The 18,534-nt window shown below is 30.5% G+C and overlaps 1 protein-coding gene across 2 annotated transcripts in view; it reads left to right on the forward strand.

Annotated features, from left to right (window-relative positions):
* The window catches only part of LOC107454481 (nephrin), a 137,280-nt gene extending 120,533 nt beyond the window's left edge, over positions 1 to 16,747 (forward strand). Inside the window, exons 19-24 of one of the 2 annotated variants that reach the window (XM_071177675.1) lie at positions 4,120 to 4,244; positions 8,184 to 8,216; positions 8,613 to 8,886; positions 11,548 to 11,697; positions 13,427 to 13,483; positions 16,687 to 16,747. In XM_071177675.1, the coding sequence (XP_071033776.1) occupies positions 4,120 to 4,244; positions 8,184 to 8,216; positions 8,613 to 8,886; positions 11,548 to 11,648 (533 nt within the window). In that variant the 3' untranslated portion in view covers positions 11,649 to 11,697; positions 13,427 to 13,483; positions 16,687 to 16,747. The remainder of the gene's footprint in view (positions 1 to 4,119; positions 4,245 to 8,183; positions 8,217 to 8,612; positions 8,887 to 11,547; positions 11,698 to 13,426; positions 13,484 to 16,686) is intronic. The other variant, XM_071177676.1, reaches the window with a different exon arrangement.
* Positions 16,748 to 18,534: the final 1,787 nt, after the last annotated feature.

Here is an 18,534-nt window from a genome sequence, read left to right on the forward strand (position 1 = left end):
ATGTCAAGGTACCAAACAAATACTTTTATTCATCGTAACTGGTTGCATATCTAGGGTTTAAACTGAATAATTTCCTTTAATTATTAATATATTTAATTTTAGATACCTATTCTCTAAAAAGTCCGTAATAAACATCACAAAAGTTTTCGCTAGATCAGTTACATTGACAATAGAAAGTGATATATAAGTTTTTTAACACGATCCCCATAAAAAATGAACTTATTGTTTTATGGAACACATTTAATTCTACAAATTAATACAGTAAATTAAATATCCAACTCGAGTAGTTTTGAAATAATAATAACATGTCGAGATGCAGATAATTTTATTCTTCAAAATTGGCTATAGTTCCAGAGTTTAAACTGCAATAATTTCAAGCAACTCATTTTGTTTTCATTATAAATGGATTTATTTTTTAATACTTATTTCTTAAGAGGATCATAATAAGAATAACAAATGGTTTAGTAAAATATATCAGTTACTCTTACAAAAGTGAAAGATATATTAAACATGTAGACCTATCTGTATACCAAAATACACTAATTATTTTATGAAACACATTTGTTAAGTTTACAAATGAATACAATATGTAAAGTGTCCAATTTGAGTAGCTCTGAAATAAATAATAAAATTACGAGATACAGATAATTTAATTCAAATAATTTTATTCCTTATTAAACTGAAATACTCTCAAATAACTCTATTTTTTAATTGTTAAAAGATTTATTTTTAGTTACCAATTTCCTAAAAAGTCTATAACAAACATAACAATAGGTTTCGTAAAATATATCAGTTACCCTGACAAAAGAAAGTGATACATGAAATATCCAACACGAGAAGTTTCGAAATATCGATAAAATGCCGAGATACAGATTCTTTTGTTCACTGGAATTGATTATAGTTCTTGCTGTAAAAATGATATATTCTTTAGATTGACCAGAAATAAAATGGCGTGGACGAGTATCTTTTTTCCTTCTAAATTGGTAGTCATCTGTTATACAAATTCATCCGTCATTCTTAATGGATATCCCTTTGTACAAAGAATCTCGTATAATCTGTCGGATTGATTTGTGATTGTTTGAAAAAGAAACGTTTTTGTGTGAACCAAGCTATAATCATTTGGTATACACATCATTTGTCTCTTTTCGCTAGNTTTACGTTCTCAGACTCAATCTTAATGGTTATTGGGCTGACCTCAAATATACTGATGCAATATTGCAGACGGTATATTAAGTAACGAAGACACAAAAACGTATTTTCTCTGAATAATCATACCTTTTTATCGGCGTATTTGGAATTCTGATTTTTGAAATGCAGGGAAGGGATAGCTGCAATCTAAAGAATACAGTTCCAAAAATTAAGGAAGAAAATCGGTTGAAATTAGTTTGAAACTATTAATGTTAATTTCATTTTTTGAGCACTTTGCTATATCTTCAGACAATATTAAGAGAATCAACAAATTTTTGCCACAATTATAAAACTCGTTTATCCAAAGATAATTCTTGCAAAAAATAATTGTTAACAATAATTTTGTGTTATTATTTTATTATTGTATATTTTATTAATGTATGTTGTATAATAATATACATTAATAATTTATTGTATATTATTATACAATATTCTTGCAATAATTTATTTATTATTTTATTTAATAATTGTCGAAAATTTTGAATTGTAAGGTATACAAATCTTTATATCATTTTAAAGAATGCAATTTTTTCGGCGAATTACAAAATTTGAATAAAATCAGTCAAATAGTTTCAAGACTATCAAATTTTAAGAAATCCTTATCTGGAATTTGATTTCTTAAGAATTATTCGTCCAATTTATTTTCAAATTTTGTTTTTTGCTACTTAAAATGAAATGATGTTAAACATTTTTATACCTTGCAATTAATATTTTTTCGACTATTAGGAAATAAAATCATAAAGAATGACAAATAATAGTGGAGCAATTAGTTTTTGTTTTCTGTTACATGAGGTTTCTTTTAATAGATCTTAGATATTTTCCCATCACTTTTAAATCTGCAATAGGTTTTTCTCTCAATAAACACTTTTCTTCTAGTCTATTTAATGTTGACGATATGTGCAAGTTTAAAAACATAATATATTACAGGGGGTTGCGTAAATATTTCCACAAAATTCTAGGGGAGTGTTACATCATCAGGATTAAAATTGCAGTGGAACCCGTGCCACGAAATGTCATCGTACGCCTCTAGAGGCGCTTCCCTATTATGTATTGTTTCGACGCGTGCTTCTGATCAAGTACTTTAATTTTATGCCCGTCAATGAACAACCAACCCAATTTTTAGGTTTACGACTACCAATGTTCAACTGAGTAACCTTGTCATTTTGAACCCAATCCAGAAGACAAGGGAACTCCTGGATCAAGTATTGGGAGAAATTTGTCTTCGTGGAGGACTTTTTGATGGAACTAACTCTCATTTGCGTTACATGGAGAGGAAGACCACGAGAACCTACCACGGTTAGCCTGACGGCAAAGGGACTCTAACCCATAATCCGTCTACCACTGAGGATATTTCACGTTAGCACTGTGGTTGGTGCAAGCCAGATACGGATTCGTATCGACCTGCCATCAGTAGGGTTTGAACCCGGCTCACCTCATTGGAAGGTGAACGCTCTATCCCCTGAGCCATCGCGGCTCAAGTAATTTTATTTAACTAAATTATTTTAATTCTGTGTTACCTTATAACTATTGTCGAAAAAATATAGCATTCAAATAAGTTCGATATTAATGGTTGTCGCAATATTTCCAAAACTAAGTTCTGATACTAATACTTTTAAAAAAATTATATTATATTTTATAAACGCCGTTAAATAGCCTACTCAATTCAAAATTTACGACAATCAATGTTCAGCTCCGTTGCCTTGTATTTCTGAACTCACCCCAAAAGACAAGAGAACTCCTAGATAAAGCATCGCGACAAACTAATGTTCATGGTGAACTTTTTGATGGAACTAATCTTGAATTGGCGTTACATGGAGAAAAAAACCTCGTAAGTCTTTTACGGTTAGTCCGAAGGCAAGGACGGTTAGTCCGAAGGATTCTAACCCATTATCAGTCTAACACTGAGGGCATTTTACGTTATTACTGTAGTTGATGTGAACCAAAAGAACTATTCGCATCAACCAGTCGCCTCTGGGGTTCGAATCTGTGTCTACTTATTGAGAGGAAAACGCTCCATACCTTGAGCCATCGCGACTCTAAAATAGAAGTTGCGACGAAGAAACAAAAGTGCTGTCACAAAATCTCTCGAATTACTAGTGAGTGAAACGAAATCAAAACATCAAAACCAGTTTAACGACCTAGTGAAACTTGCAGTCGTTTCTAACAATCTCCTTTTAACTTTCATCTTCTTCCCCAGAAATCAAACATGTTTTAATAATTTAAATCTTGACTTTTTTAGTAATGTGTTAAATTTTAGAGTTGCTTTTGTTTTTCTCTCGTTGAAACATTGAACTGAAAGTCCTAAAATTTATGTTCTTTCTTCCTTCATTTTAGATAAAGATTCTAAAAATATACAATAAGAGTATTTATCACGGAGTATTCTGTAAATCAAATGTCGTTTGTATTGTGTAAAGAATTGTGTAATTGACTTTATACTTTTGATTTACTTTACGGCTTTAAAGAATCCTTTGCTTAATATGCCAAATTTTGTTCTTCTTCCTCATGAATAAAACAATTCTTTTCACATAAAATAAATTATATTCATCATTTAAGTTATTAAATTCATCAAACGAGTATTATGTGAAAATGAGTTAAGAGAAGGAATATTATCTCTTAATCCTCATAGATAATATCTTTTATCGAAAAAATCAAAGTAGTGCTCTTCTTTAAAAACTAAATAAATAACAAATAAAATAAAACGGTTCAAAACTAAAATGATTATTTGATTAACAATAATGTCTAATTTTTCTTTAAAAAAAATGATGGAAAAAAACTAGTTTTTTTTTCATTACTGCGTGCAGAAATGCATACGAATTGTTAAGATATTTTTGTTTATAAAAATAAATATCAAATTAATAATTTTAACAAAGTACAAATTAGTGTTTTCTGATAAAATATAATTTAAATCTGGTTACAAAATTCATTTTTTAGAAGAAGGAGCAGTAAAAGAAATTGTTGGCTCTGTCAATAATCTTCAAGCAACTGCAACAGCGGAACCCGCTAAGAAACCTGAAGAAACCCCGAAGTGCCTTGGTGAGACGAAGGTAAAAACAAAGGTAAGTTTTCTGATTTCTCTCTCTCTCTCTATTTTCTTCATAACTTGTTTTACTTTCATAATAAATTATAACATTAATGATTTTACAAAATGGTATTAAAAAACATATCTAACACAAAACGAGTTCAAAAAGTAATAAGTTGTATCACACATGTTCGACAATATTTAATGATAAAAATCTTTTTTCTATGTACTGTAAAAACATTTGATCAAATTACGGTAAAAAGCACTCAGGGTACTTTACTTTAAATAACTCAGAGCACTTTATTTTACTTAAATCCATTTTAAGTAAAATAAAATATGTAAAGGAACAAAACAAATCGGATGTACAGTAATTTTTACTGTAATAATTACCGTACAATCACTGAATTATTCTAATTAAATAAATATCACTGAAATTTATGGTTTTATATTTTACTGTAATAATAAAGTTTATGGTAGAAATGGATTTTATGGTAAAGTGGATTTTTTAGATGATGTACCCAAATTGCCGGTACTTTATATAGTAATTTGATCCGGAATTTTTTACAGTGCTTGCTCATTCATTTTTGATCAATTAGATTCAGTCAATTATTTATTAAATTTTGCTGATAGTAGTTAGAAGCGTCTGAGATTAAAGAATGAAGCTACGCATAAATTTGGATAAAATGTGAAATTTATAATAGCCTAGAATTTTATTTTTCAAACGCCGGTATGCTGACTGACGCCTGCTCGCTAATTAATATTTGTATTAGAATTAATATAAATTTAATTTATATTTAAAAAGGTTTAGACTTAAGTTTCTTTTTCAATGAAGAGAGAACAAACTCAGATCAGAAACAGAAAATCAGATCAAAAAATGATCAGAAACAAAATTTTTAAAAATTGCTCAAATATGCACTATAAAAAATTCCTGAACAAATTATGGTGTAAAGTACAGTAAAATCTATTTTTACCGTAAAATATTATACCGTGATTTTTACAGTAATATTAATTTAATTAGAGTAATTCAATGATTTTACGTTAAATACAACTGTAAAAATTACGTAAACTGTTAAATTATTAATTTTTATATATATTGTATCAGATTACATCAGTTATATTATATCAGATATTTTTGTTCTGTAAGACGTTTCAATTAAAATAGATTTTGGGGTAAAAAAAGTCACGCCAAAAAAAAAAACAAATTACTTACTTTGCCAGTTCAAGATAAAACACTGTAATATTTTATCAGTTTTTCGAGAAAATCGGGTCGGGAAACTTAAATAGAGCAATTATTTTCCTAAGCGTTTTTTCCGCTTTCTATCTATTAGATATCCTTAGTACATTTTAGGTAAAAACTGCACTTATAATAAAATGTAACATAGCATTTCCTTTTCTTAAAATCTAAATATAAAGACTTCAGCTCTGGTGATAAATTACATTTTCTATTTTTTTTTAAAAAAAAAAGAAATATTAAGTACATAATTAAAGTAGTTCTTATTTTGGGGATCAAATAAAAGTTTAAAAAATCATCTACATTGTTCATTGTATCATTGAACATTTTAGATGGAAATCAGGACTTATTTTGCACATTTTTGAATTTGGCGTAGTCTGCATGTGCAAAAAATGAGTTTTCATAGTATTCTAAAATAATATCTTCTTCCACAAGGACTTTGAAGTATGAAATTTAATAGTTCGAATTTCTAGTGACAAGAGAAGATATCATTTCAGAGAATTGATTTTTTCCCCCCAAATGACATAAAAACAAAATTTTTGCGCTAAATAAAATTGGCGTTACTTAAACACCAAAAGTACAGGTTGATTCATAAAGAAGTATATAATTTCAAAGCACTATAAAACAAGAACAATGCTATTATATGTTACCTGCAACAAAACTGTATGGGATAATTTTAAGTTTTACAAGTGACAGTCACAGATGATCGATGTATGACCCCTTAGTTGCGCTACACACATTGAACCAGTAATCCATTTTCGTCAAAACACGTGTTAAATTATCTGGAGCAAAGTGTCATGGAAGCCACTTTTGTTGACGTATGCCTGTTTTAGGCAGAGTGGTTGCCATTGCTCTTGTTTTCCAGTGGCGCCATCTATGGGCAATAATTCGACATCTGCCACACCATACGTCACACTCGTTTATAGGGCAGACCCATTCATACATCCATTCATTCATCCACAGATCGTAATTTTGACCTGAATCAGAGAACGATCGATCTCCAATCCAGTACCCTCAGAGGTATTGATTTGTTATGGGAACATGGAGGACTTTTGCGACTCGACAGATTTAACGTGCATCAGTCACTTTACTACACGGGGAGTCTTCGGCCGGTGGTGTTCGAACCCACGAACTCCGGACATGGGCCCAGCACCCTTCCGACCAGGCTATCCCGGTCCGAAGCCACTTTTAATATGCAAATATTTGGTTGATGCCCCAGTTGCAGCACGATATTATAACTTCATTCTCCAATTGGATGGTGTACCACTTACGCGAGAGATAACCTCGATGAATAACTCCCTCACTGATGAATTAGACAATCCGTGGATTCCAACATGCCACTTATGCAGTGGTCACCCATGAGTCCTGACCTAACACCTTGTGATTTTTTTTTATAAAGTAAAGAACAAAGTATCCATGCCCCCCTTTCTTGTTGATCTCGCTGCGTTAAAAAAGCACATTACAGCCACTATCGATGGACTTGATCCAGATACCTTAACACGAATTGGGGTGGAAATGGATTACTGGCTCGATGTGAGTCGTATGACTACTAGGTCACACTTACACTGTAAAAAATACCAGATAAAATTACGGTACAAAATACTGGCAGCATGAGAGCAGTATTCGTAAAATCTATTTCTACCGTAATTTTTAGTTATATTTATTTTGTTGCAGTAATTCTATGATTTTACAGAAATTATTACTGTACAGTGATTTTACAGTAACATTATTGTACTTCAGTGATCTTTACATTTTAAACAGTAATATTATTGTAATTCAGAGAATTTGCATTTTTAACAGTAATATTACTGTAATTCAGTGATTTTACAGCAATATTACGCTAAAACAAACCTGCTATGTACCTTTTTACAGTAAAATTATGCGCGATTTTTTACGGTGTTTTACTGTGAATGTACTTAGAAAATTAAAAAATTCTATTGCGGGTAACATATAATGTCTAAATTTTTTTTTGTTGATTTATAGCATATTGTAACTTTATACTTCTTTATGAATTTGGATTAGTCGTTATATTACCTTTTGGATTTCCATATACCTAAAAAATGATTTCGCAGATTTTTGAACCAAACAATTGAATGAAGTTTTCGTTAAGACTTGTAGAGTTCGAGCAATGGAAAGAAAAAAAAAAGAAGCACCTATTTTAATTCTATTCAAAAATGTTTGCGACCTCTTTAAGAAAACGAAAAAAAATAAAAACGTTGTTTTCAAATAGCGGAAAAGGCACTTTTTTTGTGGAAAAGAAACTTTTTTGTGCTTTCATCTTGGACATATTTAACTGTTAATCCTGAACTGTTCGGTAAACAATTTCGCAGACATATTTAAATGCAGCTCAGACACATTCTGTGTAAATTCTTTGGATGGCTGAATAGACATTGAACAGCCAATCGAGATCAATATTAACATTTTCGGATTGGTACGATGGTGTTTGATGTAAATTGTAAACTGCATCTTTCACCAATTTCGGATTCACAAATTCATTTATGAAATATGATTTAAAAGTTTACATGAAAACATTTTTAAATTTGATTACGAAGTTCTCAACATATAGCGAAATACGCAAAAATTAAAATTGACATTAAGAGGTCCAAGAGTTAGATCGCTCTCCTGACAAAACTATTGGGATCATATTTCCCATATTGCGTCTATATTTGAACTTATATTGATATATATATATATGATAATATAAATTATATAGATATGATTATATAGTTTGCGTTTATATTTTAGGGGTCAGACATCCGAATCCGTCGAAAAAAAAAGGTACGTCTTTTCAGAGAAAGTGAATTTTTGTTTCTGATTTCTTAACTTAAAATATAGCATGCACTAGTTAGTTAGTATATTTAAGGTCAACCCTTTGAATTATTATGAATGAATCCTATAACCTGAAGATTCAATCAAAAAATATTCAGGGTTGACCGATTTTTTTTTTTGCATTCTGTTGTTTAATTAAACTGTGTTAAGCTTTCCTCTCTTTTTCCTTCCTTTATTATTAATAAATTTTTATTTTAATAATTAATTTTTATTTTAATAACTAATTTTTATTTTAGTAATAAATTTTTATTTTAATAATTAATTTTTATTTTAATAATCAGTATTATTCATTGATGTGACAAAAATTGTTATGTTTTCTGGAATGCGTTGAATTTTATTCCATAGGCTGTTGAATTTCAATTCCAGGAGCCATCCGATTTGTCGTCATCTCCTCGCTCAACAAGCCCTGAAAGCCCACGCTATTCATCGACCACATCTTCGGAGTCCTCTGATACAAGGAGCTCAGTGTATCACGAGAAAACATCGCTCCATTCCCTGCACTCGTTGCATTCTTTGCGCTCTTTGCATTCTTTGCATTCGCTCAGGAGTACTCTTTCACTTTCCAGGAGCGCAAATCTTAGGGGTGAAGGGAAAGTCATTATCGTGCCAGAATCTCGAGGTTTGTTTCTATAGTTTCCCCTTTGTTGAGATAAAGCTTTGTGTTTAACACTGTTTTTCGACGCTGCGTTGAAAGAAACCATAATTTAAGAGCCTTACACTTGAAACAATGTGACGATTTTTAACTATATACATAATCTTGCCATGAAGAATAATCTGGGCTTTAGAACACGCAGATAACTTAAATACTTTAAAAGTTGAGAAACTTTTTTCAAAAAGTCGCCAATTTGATGAAATTTTTTCACCCAGATGAAAATGATCAAAATCACTGTCTTATTCTCAGGTTGTGCAAATTTTTATGAGCCCAGGTAATAGGGCAGTGGAGTAAGTGTTAAATATTAAACAATTAGACCACAAAAGCTTTTCATTTTCACAAAACTGTGGCTTTTCTCCCTTTTGTAGTTTTGCGCCGTTCTCAAAATAAGCGTTAACGCTGATTTTAGATAGGTTAAACTTGACCTAACACTTGCAAACTCACAGCAGTTATAAAAAGAGCATATTATTTCCAAAAAAGCATATTACAACGGGGCCTTCGAAAAAAAGTCTTATCACCTTTCATGCACATTTAAATAATTCTTCTCAGTAAAAAAACAAATATGCACATTTTGGAAGCCAAAAATTAATATCTAAGCTAGAAGCAAACAAAAAAGGCTATTGAAGTTGATCAAATCACAGGTGAAGTAGGCGTTAAAGAAAAAATTAAAACCTCTATGATTGCATTCTGAAACTGGGTGGTGCTTTTGATAAAACTGGGGAACGAATTTTTCGTTCCATTTGCAAATACTCGATCTTGCCTTATTCGGGTGTTTGAATTTCAAAATTAAAATGTGTTTTGCTTCGATAGTTATGAATTTTTAGTCTGTTATTTTATCGAAATGTACAAGATTAAATACGTTATATATAACAGGGGGCCGCATTATTGTTACAACAAACTTCGAGGGGAAGACTTAGGCACATCATCAGAATTTAAATTGCATAGGAACCCATGCCAGAAAACGTCATCGTAGGACACTCTATGATGACATGTTTTTTCGTGTGCATCTGAACAGGTCTGAATAGATAAGCGCCCCTAGTCACATACGATGTCATTTTCCAGCATGGGTTTCTAGCAATTTTACTCCTGGTGATGTGCCCTAACTCCTCTAGAAATTTATTGCTACATTTACGCGACTCCTTATTATAAAAGATAATAATTTTAAACTTGTATATTTCAAAAGAAATGTACTAAAAATGTCATTTAGAGAAAATTATCTCTTGGAGAGACAAACCGGTTTCAGATTTAAAAACAGAGATTTGATTATATTCCAGATCTCATGCAAAATCTCATGCAACGAGGTAAAAAACTCTGTTCTTCAGAATAATCTGTTCGATTCCTCTCTCTCTTATCTCGGGCAATCAAGCTGTTTTAAAGTTGCAGTTCCACCCTGCTGACTAGTACTTCAACATATTTCGATAGCGTTTTAGTTTTTTTCTCGTCTCAGTACTATTTTGCGCAATCCAGTGTCAATTTTTCCAAACTTTATTTTTCACAAGGATCTTAAAAATATGTCTTACAGGTGGTCGTTGAAAAACACCCAGTTCATGCATCCCTTAAATGATAAAATGTAATAAATTCTTAGAGATTGAATTTAATTTGTCTGAAATATTAAAACAGGACTTATTAAACTAAGACTCGGCTTTCAATAGATCAAGTTAAATTTCACCATTAGTTTCTATAAAAGTTTGCTTCGTGATGCGACTTTTGCCTAGATGGAGAAGAAAAAAATTAGTTGGACCTAAACACAAAATTCAAAAGATAGGAAGAATTTTAAGGGGGTAGGATTTTTTCTGTCTAAAATAAAATAGAACGTTCACAAATATTTTCTTCGTATATCAAAGATTAAATTCAATAAAAATTGACTCTATGATTTTTAGTTTTAGGAGGTCTTGTGGGTGAAAATTGTAAAACAGTAATAGTGAACGCTTAGCTACATCAATCTACTGAGTGGATCAGCAGATCGTCTTTGGTAGCAGTTCCCAACTTTTTCATTTTCTGACTTTGTAAACCAAGCTAAAAGTTTTTTTAAGATCCATTTAAAATTACCTACATGCAAAAAAAATATAACTTCTAACATTTTAGTCGATATAGAATGTTTCGTTTTTGCCTATAGTACAGAACAGAATATTTAAGAAATGATATATCAGGATATTTCTTAGGATACTAGAGAATTGTTCTATTAGAGGATTTATGTTCGAGGACATTTATAGAAGATTTCATAGAGGATACTTCTATTAATATTATTATTTTATTTTATTGTTTATTACAAGAACAGAAAGAAAATTAAAATTTATAATTTTATCATGCATTTTTTGATCTCTCAATTTTGCTTAAAAGCAAAACAATTGTAAGCTCATTCTTGCATTACATTTATTCAATTTTCATAACAAATATTTTAAATTCAAGGTGATTTAATGATAGTTAGGTTTTGCTTACAATTTTTCAATTTATTTAAGCTCAATTTTTTTCGTCAGTTCTTATAACAGCTATGTTGTTCCGCATATTAAAAAAGATTCCGTTTCAGACAACGTGAATATATATATATATATATANACTATATATATATATATATAACATGTTTCTATGAATGCGCTGTTGATGATGTGTTGTGCTGTTTGCTTACAGGTCTGGAATACATAACAGTGAAGCATTCACATCCCATTGTGCTCATTAATATTGAAAGCGCTGCAAGTTGCCATCATTTGCCTATGCCGCCGGAAACATGACAGCGGGCTCAAACTTTAGCTTTAGATTTATCAGGTATGTCATCATCAGGTAAGTAAACATTCAATTCCTTATTAAATAATCTAGTTTAGTTTTAGCATGTATTGATAGATTTCATTTGTTATTTTAATATAGCTCTTGAATATATCTACTTTATGATTAAATAGGTAGAAAGAGATGAAATAAAACCAGTATCCTGAAACGTGTAACGTTTTCAAAATTTTGAAAGATGATTCATTTGTGCTTTGCCAGTTTACCAAATTTATCAATAAAAGAGCCAATTATACAATGAAATATAAACTATAATGAATTGTTATTATAAACTACAATGAAATGTTATTAAACCTATTATAATTGCTTGGTCACAGAACTTTAAAGATAGTAAACATTATTGTAATATTATTTTTGCTTGGAAAAGCTGCCTCAGTTAAAGATATGTAATTCTAGCAGCGCATAATTCACATGAAAGGTTTATTTTAATTGTATGAATAATTGAATTTCTAATTCCTTCTTGTGGAAATTAGATTTTGTTGAAATTTTCTAAAATTTTAATAAATGTACAAAATTTTTGTATTTTCGGCCAACAATTTAGTAGTTTTGATCAGAATGGAATAATGCATGTCAAACTAATATTATATGAATTATCAGAACATCAGACTTTTCAAAAGATTTGCTTTAAATTTTAACTTTTATTCAGACCTCTCTTAAATATTAATTTTAATAATTATTCATAGCTTCCTTAACACTTTATAGCATAACAAAAGAAGTATCTTTTTCTTTCTTTCTTGTTATTTTAACTGTTATTTTTAAGAAGTTGCTATTTTTAAAAATATTCTTGGGCTCAAAAATGAAACACTTGACTTTAAAGCTCAAAGTTGGATTCATTTTTCTTTTTATACCATAGATTGCTATGTTCGAAGTTGTTTTATGATCTGCCTGTGTTGTTTTTATTTAATTATGCGTTTTAATTGAGTTATATTTTACGTGGAGTTTCATGTTATATAATCTATAATAAAATGAAGCACTTCAAAGGTATACTAACTCAGTTCATTTTATGTTTCTAAATTTAATGATATTGCTTTCAATAGTCTCATTTTATGTTCAGAAACTTCTTTAGCTCTTAAAAACATAAATTTTTGCAATTTTCAAAGTTTCTTTTGTTATGTTCTGATGTAAAAAAATATTTTAATTTTTTATTAAACATTTTGCGGGAATATTTTTTTTGAAAATATTTCTTCTTGTGTGAAACTGAAACATTTTATTAAATATATTTTGAACATGTAAGTTTGAAAGACAAATTTAGTTTAGTTTCGACAAATACATCTTTTGAAAATATTTTATTCAGTAGGTGTTGTCGTAAATATTTGATAATTACCATACTTCTTGAATTTCCCATATTTATAAACTTTACTCTTTTTTCACAATACTTAATGGCGATTTTCATATGTAATTCAATAAATTAGATTGATTTTGATCTTTAAAAAGTAGAAAAGTAGCACAGCTTAATCAACAAAATTTTTCAAATACTTCTCCAATATTTATAAGGTATTTTTGAAATTTAATTCAAAGGTTCAAATTAGATTTTCAGAAATGCGAAAAAACTTCCTACATTTTATTGAGTAAATTAAAAAATTTTTAAATTTTTCTATGGTCATTTGTGTAGTATAGAGATGTGTTTGTGTTCAAATTATTCATGCATCAATTATCATAAATATATCTAGCATAAATAGATTTAATGATTTAAAACATTTATGATTTATTATTCTCTTCCTTTTTACAGCGTGTCCCGTCCCTGAAAGACAGCTCACATTGCGTTTCACTTGAGTGATTATCCTATGTAAGAGTTTTGAAAACATACTTTATTTGTGCTAGAATTTAAAAAAAAGCTTATATCATTTATATTACGAAAATGACTTGCTTCAAAAGTAAATTCTTTTCATACTTTTTGTTGCATATTGTTTATTTCTTACATTATATTTCCTAAAACAAACTCTTTATTAATTCCGATACTTTATGCATCGGAATGAATTATTTAATTCCGACTGCCAATAAATATCGGACGACTTGAAAAATCATTTTTTTTTAAATGGAAAGGAATAAAAAAAAGTATAATTTTCTCATTTTGCTAAGGAAGCAAGGATTCATTCAGACCAAATTTCAAAATCCATCAACAGATGGCTCTGTAGATAGGGAAAAACTAGAGCGCGATGTTTAATTAGGTTTATTGTTAGACAGTTGAATTTGTCGTCTTGGAGATGAATCTAGTCTAGCTAAAAATTTGTTTCTGTATTGCTTTAAAAAGAAGTGTTAAAAACTTTTAAAATGATTATTAGGGAAACGCATTACTTTGTAAAAGAATTATTCATTTTAATGTTATTGGCAATTTTTTCAGTTTATTTTGAAAACCACAATTATGTAAAATATTATCCAGGCATTTGATCGCTAGTTCTCGGAATTCCTCGAATCTCAAGACCGTTAATTCGCGGACTCCAGCGAATTAGTAATTTATATTACAGCAAAATTTTCTAATCTAAAATTAATGTTTGTTTCTTACGTAAAATCTCGTGAACGTGGCATTTATTTACTCCTTATCAACACCCTTTTTTTTTTAATCTAAGTACTCATTCGCGAGCAATAATGACTTTTTTTACGCAAATTTGTTGGAGGAAAACGTAACTTAGAATAAACTTCGAGAAAACAATTCCATAATAGCTTAAACTAGAATCAATGAACTACTGTGGAAAACACGAAAGCATTAAATTGGCAATGCTTAAAGTAATTCCGAAATGACAAACATTTAAAAGATTGTTCGCTTAAAAAATGGCATTTTGCCATTTTTACCTAAACTTATATTTTAATGAGTAGCAATTTTGTCAAAAATTCCGATTTGTAACAGAAGAATTGTTTAATCAATTTGATAGATTTGCACCCTTTTTAATTTTGCTACAGCTAGATCAAATCAATTTTTAATTTGATGATACGACAAGGAATCGTATTTCAGTAATCACTTTTCAACACACTCAATACCGTCGTAAATCCGTGTTTCGATCTTATCACAAAAAATTCTTTCCATCTTTAACTTCAGTAAATCTTTCTTTTGTGCATAAAAATTAACAGTGATTTAAATATCTTCTACTTACAAGAGAAAAAAAGTACTAAAATAAAGAAGCTACACGTTAAGAAAAAATTTCCGATAATTTCTTTCCTGCAATTTCATATTTAACTGTTACTTTCTTTGTGGGAAAGGTTTTAATTAATTGTGAGTTAGATTTAAGTAATTTCTATTTATGGATTATATTTAATCTATAATTCTTTTATCATTACATAATAACATTACATAATATCTCTCTTTCTCTCGCCATTAAAATTGCTACACCAGGAACGTGAAATTTGCTGGACGGATCAAGCATGTTGCGGTTTGCAGATGATTAGATTATCAGCGCATTCATGCAAAGCAGGATGCGGTAGCGACACCTAAAATGTGTATAAAAGAAGAGATTTGACAGTAAATTTCTCATACAGAAATTGAAATTGAGCTTTGTTCTTGGATAAAAAAATTTTTTTATCCCTCGTGTAGAGAGAAATGCCTACCAGCACGTGTCTGAATTTGATCGAGGCCAAATTGGGGCTTACCGGGATTGTGGTTTATCATACCGAAGTATTACTGCTCGCGTTGGTCGAGATCCCATGACTGTTAGCAGAATATGGAATCGATGGTTTCATGACGGTCATATGGAGCTCCGTGCAGGATGTCAGTGGCCCCCCATTACAAACAGCCGAGAAGACCGGCATGTTATTCACATGGTCTTAAATGATCGTACAGCTACTTCACGAGCCCTAAGTCAACAAATGGGGTCATTTGTAGGACAACCAGCGTCTGCATGAACAGTTCGACGACGTTTGCAGCAGCATGGGCTGTCAGCACGGCGACCATGGCTTCGGCTATCCTTGGTGCTGCATCACAGGCGGAAGCTCCTCAAATGGTGTGATCAACGACGAACTTGGGCTCATGAATTGCCTAACGCCGTTTTTCAGACGAATCCAGGTTCTGTATGCAGCATCATGATGGCCGCATCCGTATTTGGTGACATAGTGGAGAAGGCCCATTGGCAGATTGCATTCGACACCGTCATACTCACTCATCATCTGGAGTAATAACATGGTGTGCTATTGGATACACGTCTCGTTCACCTCTTGTCTGCAACTGCTGGCACTTTGAAAAGCAGCCATTTCATTTCTGATGTGTTAGGGCCAGTTGCTCTGCTTATCTTCGCGTCCTGCATAACACTTAGTTTCAGCTGGACAATGCACGGCGTCATGGAGTCCGCACTGACTTGGCTTTCCTTGACACCGAACGCGTTCGCTTGTTGCCCTGGGCAGCACGTTCTCCTGATCTCTCACCAATTGAAAACGTCTGGTCAATGGTTGCCGAACGACTGGCACGCCACCACTCGTCAGTGACTACGGTCGATGAATTGTGGCATAATGTAGAAGCTGCATGGAATGCCGTAACCCTTCCATGCTATCCAATCTCTGTTCGACTCGATGCCCAGGAGAATAACTGCTGTTATTTCTGCCAGGGGAGGCTGCTCTGAGTACTGATTCCTCAGGATCTACGCGTCCAAATATCCTAAAAATTTAATCACCTTTTCTTCCAACTATGTATGTGCCCAGTAAATATCATTTTGCTATTTACATTCTTTCCTGGTGTAGCAATTTTATTGGCCAGTATTGTATATATATATTGAGTTACAACTTCTCTCTCTTTGGCCTTTTACTTTAAATATATCTTTATAAATACAATTGAAATAATAAGTAAATAATGGACGATTGATTAGGTCTAAGTATAATAAAAAATTTCAAAAATGATAAAAAAAAATGTATAAAAAAAGTTTTAGTTTTAACTCTCGGAACCCTTTTAACTCCAGGGTTCTACTTAAGACCATTTGGGAACCGTTGATGTAAAACAGATAAAACTTTTTTAATTGCTTTACATCAACTCAAAACTTTTTAAATATAACATTAATCATTCTTTTTCAGAGCCACTCCACTCTTTTTAGCCTTCGGTGTCTGCTCTAATGGGCCTAACATCGAAAGAAAATCTATCCCAAAATAAGTGCCTCTGTATACGAGTATTACACCAGTTATACTTTGGTGGGAAAAATGTCGTAGTGGAATTGATATGGATTTGACTACAGTGGAGGCTTTGCAATCACCAGTCACCATGATCGGCTCAAATACTGGTGCATACTACATATATTAAAGAATTACTTGCAAGTATTTATGCATAAGTCAAATACATCATTAGACGCTAAGATGCATTTGAAATAGTGAAGAACAATTTACACGATACAATTTACTTCATTAAGATGTAAATTTAGTAGAGAGACAACCTTAATTTGTATCAATTTTAAATAGGAGTAATAAGAAATTGTGTATATTGATATATATGGTTCCAAACTCTTTTAATTGTATAATTTTTTGAAAATGTTCCTACGTGAAAGTTGACTCTAATGTTATTTTTTAAAGAAACTATGCGTTGATGTGTACGTATAGTCTTTTTGCATAAAAAAAACTATACGTTGAATTGTACGTGTAGTTATTTTCTTTAAAAAAAACTATACGCGGAAGTGTACGTATAGTTATTTTCTTTAAAAAAACTATAAGTTGAAGTGCACGTATAGTTATTTTTTTTGAAAAACTATATTCTGGAATGTATAGTTATTTTTTAAAAAAAAACTATACATTGAGGTGAATTCTAATGGGCGTTTCATGTATTACATGATTGTATCGGGTAAATATTAAGAAAAACATATGCTTTAGTGTGATTAAGGTGCATTTTAAAAAAGCATATACTCTAAATATTTCTTAGAATCATTTGTATGAAAACCTAACTAGAGTTTAAACTCTTCTATTTGCTTTGACTTAATTTTTTATTTGTTTGATAGATACTATCAGAAAATTTAACTAACTTTCATCTAACGAAGTTAAGCTAGCTTTAACAAAGTTTAACTAACATTGCATTTGTTAATATTTAATTACGCAGCAATAAATCCTTATATTTTTAAACTATTTATTACAGAAAAAGAGTGATGTACAGATTTACAAGTATGTTTGACTTACTTTCGTAAATTAAATATTAAACACTTAATTCTGTAATAAATCCTTATACAAAAATTCTTATGATTTAAACTTAAATAGCTTCATAAGAATGAAAACTTCTAAACATGTGTTCTTAAAATTCACATAATAGTGTTGTTGTTTGTTTCATTAGAAACGAATAAGTGTTTTGTTGTTTGTAAACGTTAAACAAATGTTTAACAATTGCGTAAGCTAAATACTAACGTTACGTTAAATGCTTAACATTGAGTATATGCTTTTTTGACACATCTTAAACGATGTAAAATATTTATAGAATTGAGATAGTATTTGATTGCATGTTTTAATAAATATTTAAGAACTATGTCGATATTAGGGTAATATTTAAAACAATGCATAACAGGTTATTATGCAGATGAGGGTAAGTGATACTATGTGCCAATACATAAATGTTCAATTATCTATGCATTCACAACATATAATTGTGAGGCCTTCTCTGTTATTTAACGTTCTACGTTAATGTTTATATTTTATGTTCTCAAATTTCCATTTATACAATACTACATGCTCAAAATTATTTGAAATGCTTTTTTTGCAGTACTTTTTAATAAATGAACAAAGGAAATGATTATTATATTTTGATAATATGAAGCAGATGTGTATAATGTAATTATCTATATGCATTGGAAAATAATAACAAGTTTTATAATAAAAATATTTATTTATTTGATATCTAGGTTTTAAATGTACTGAAATCATAAGCTTCTGAAATTGTAAGTCCATGAATCA

Source organism: Parasteatoda tepidariorum, chromosome 2 (genome assembly GCF_043381705.1).
Source record: "Parasteatoda tepidariorum isolate YZ-2023 chromosome 2, CAS_Ptep_4.0, whole genome shotgun sequence".
Classification (NCBI taxonomy): Eukaryota; Metazoa; Arthropoda; class Arachnida; order Araneae; family Theridiidae; genus Parasteatoda; species Parasteatoda tepidariorum.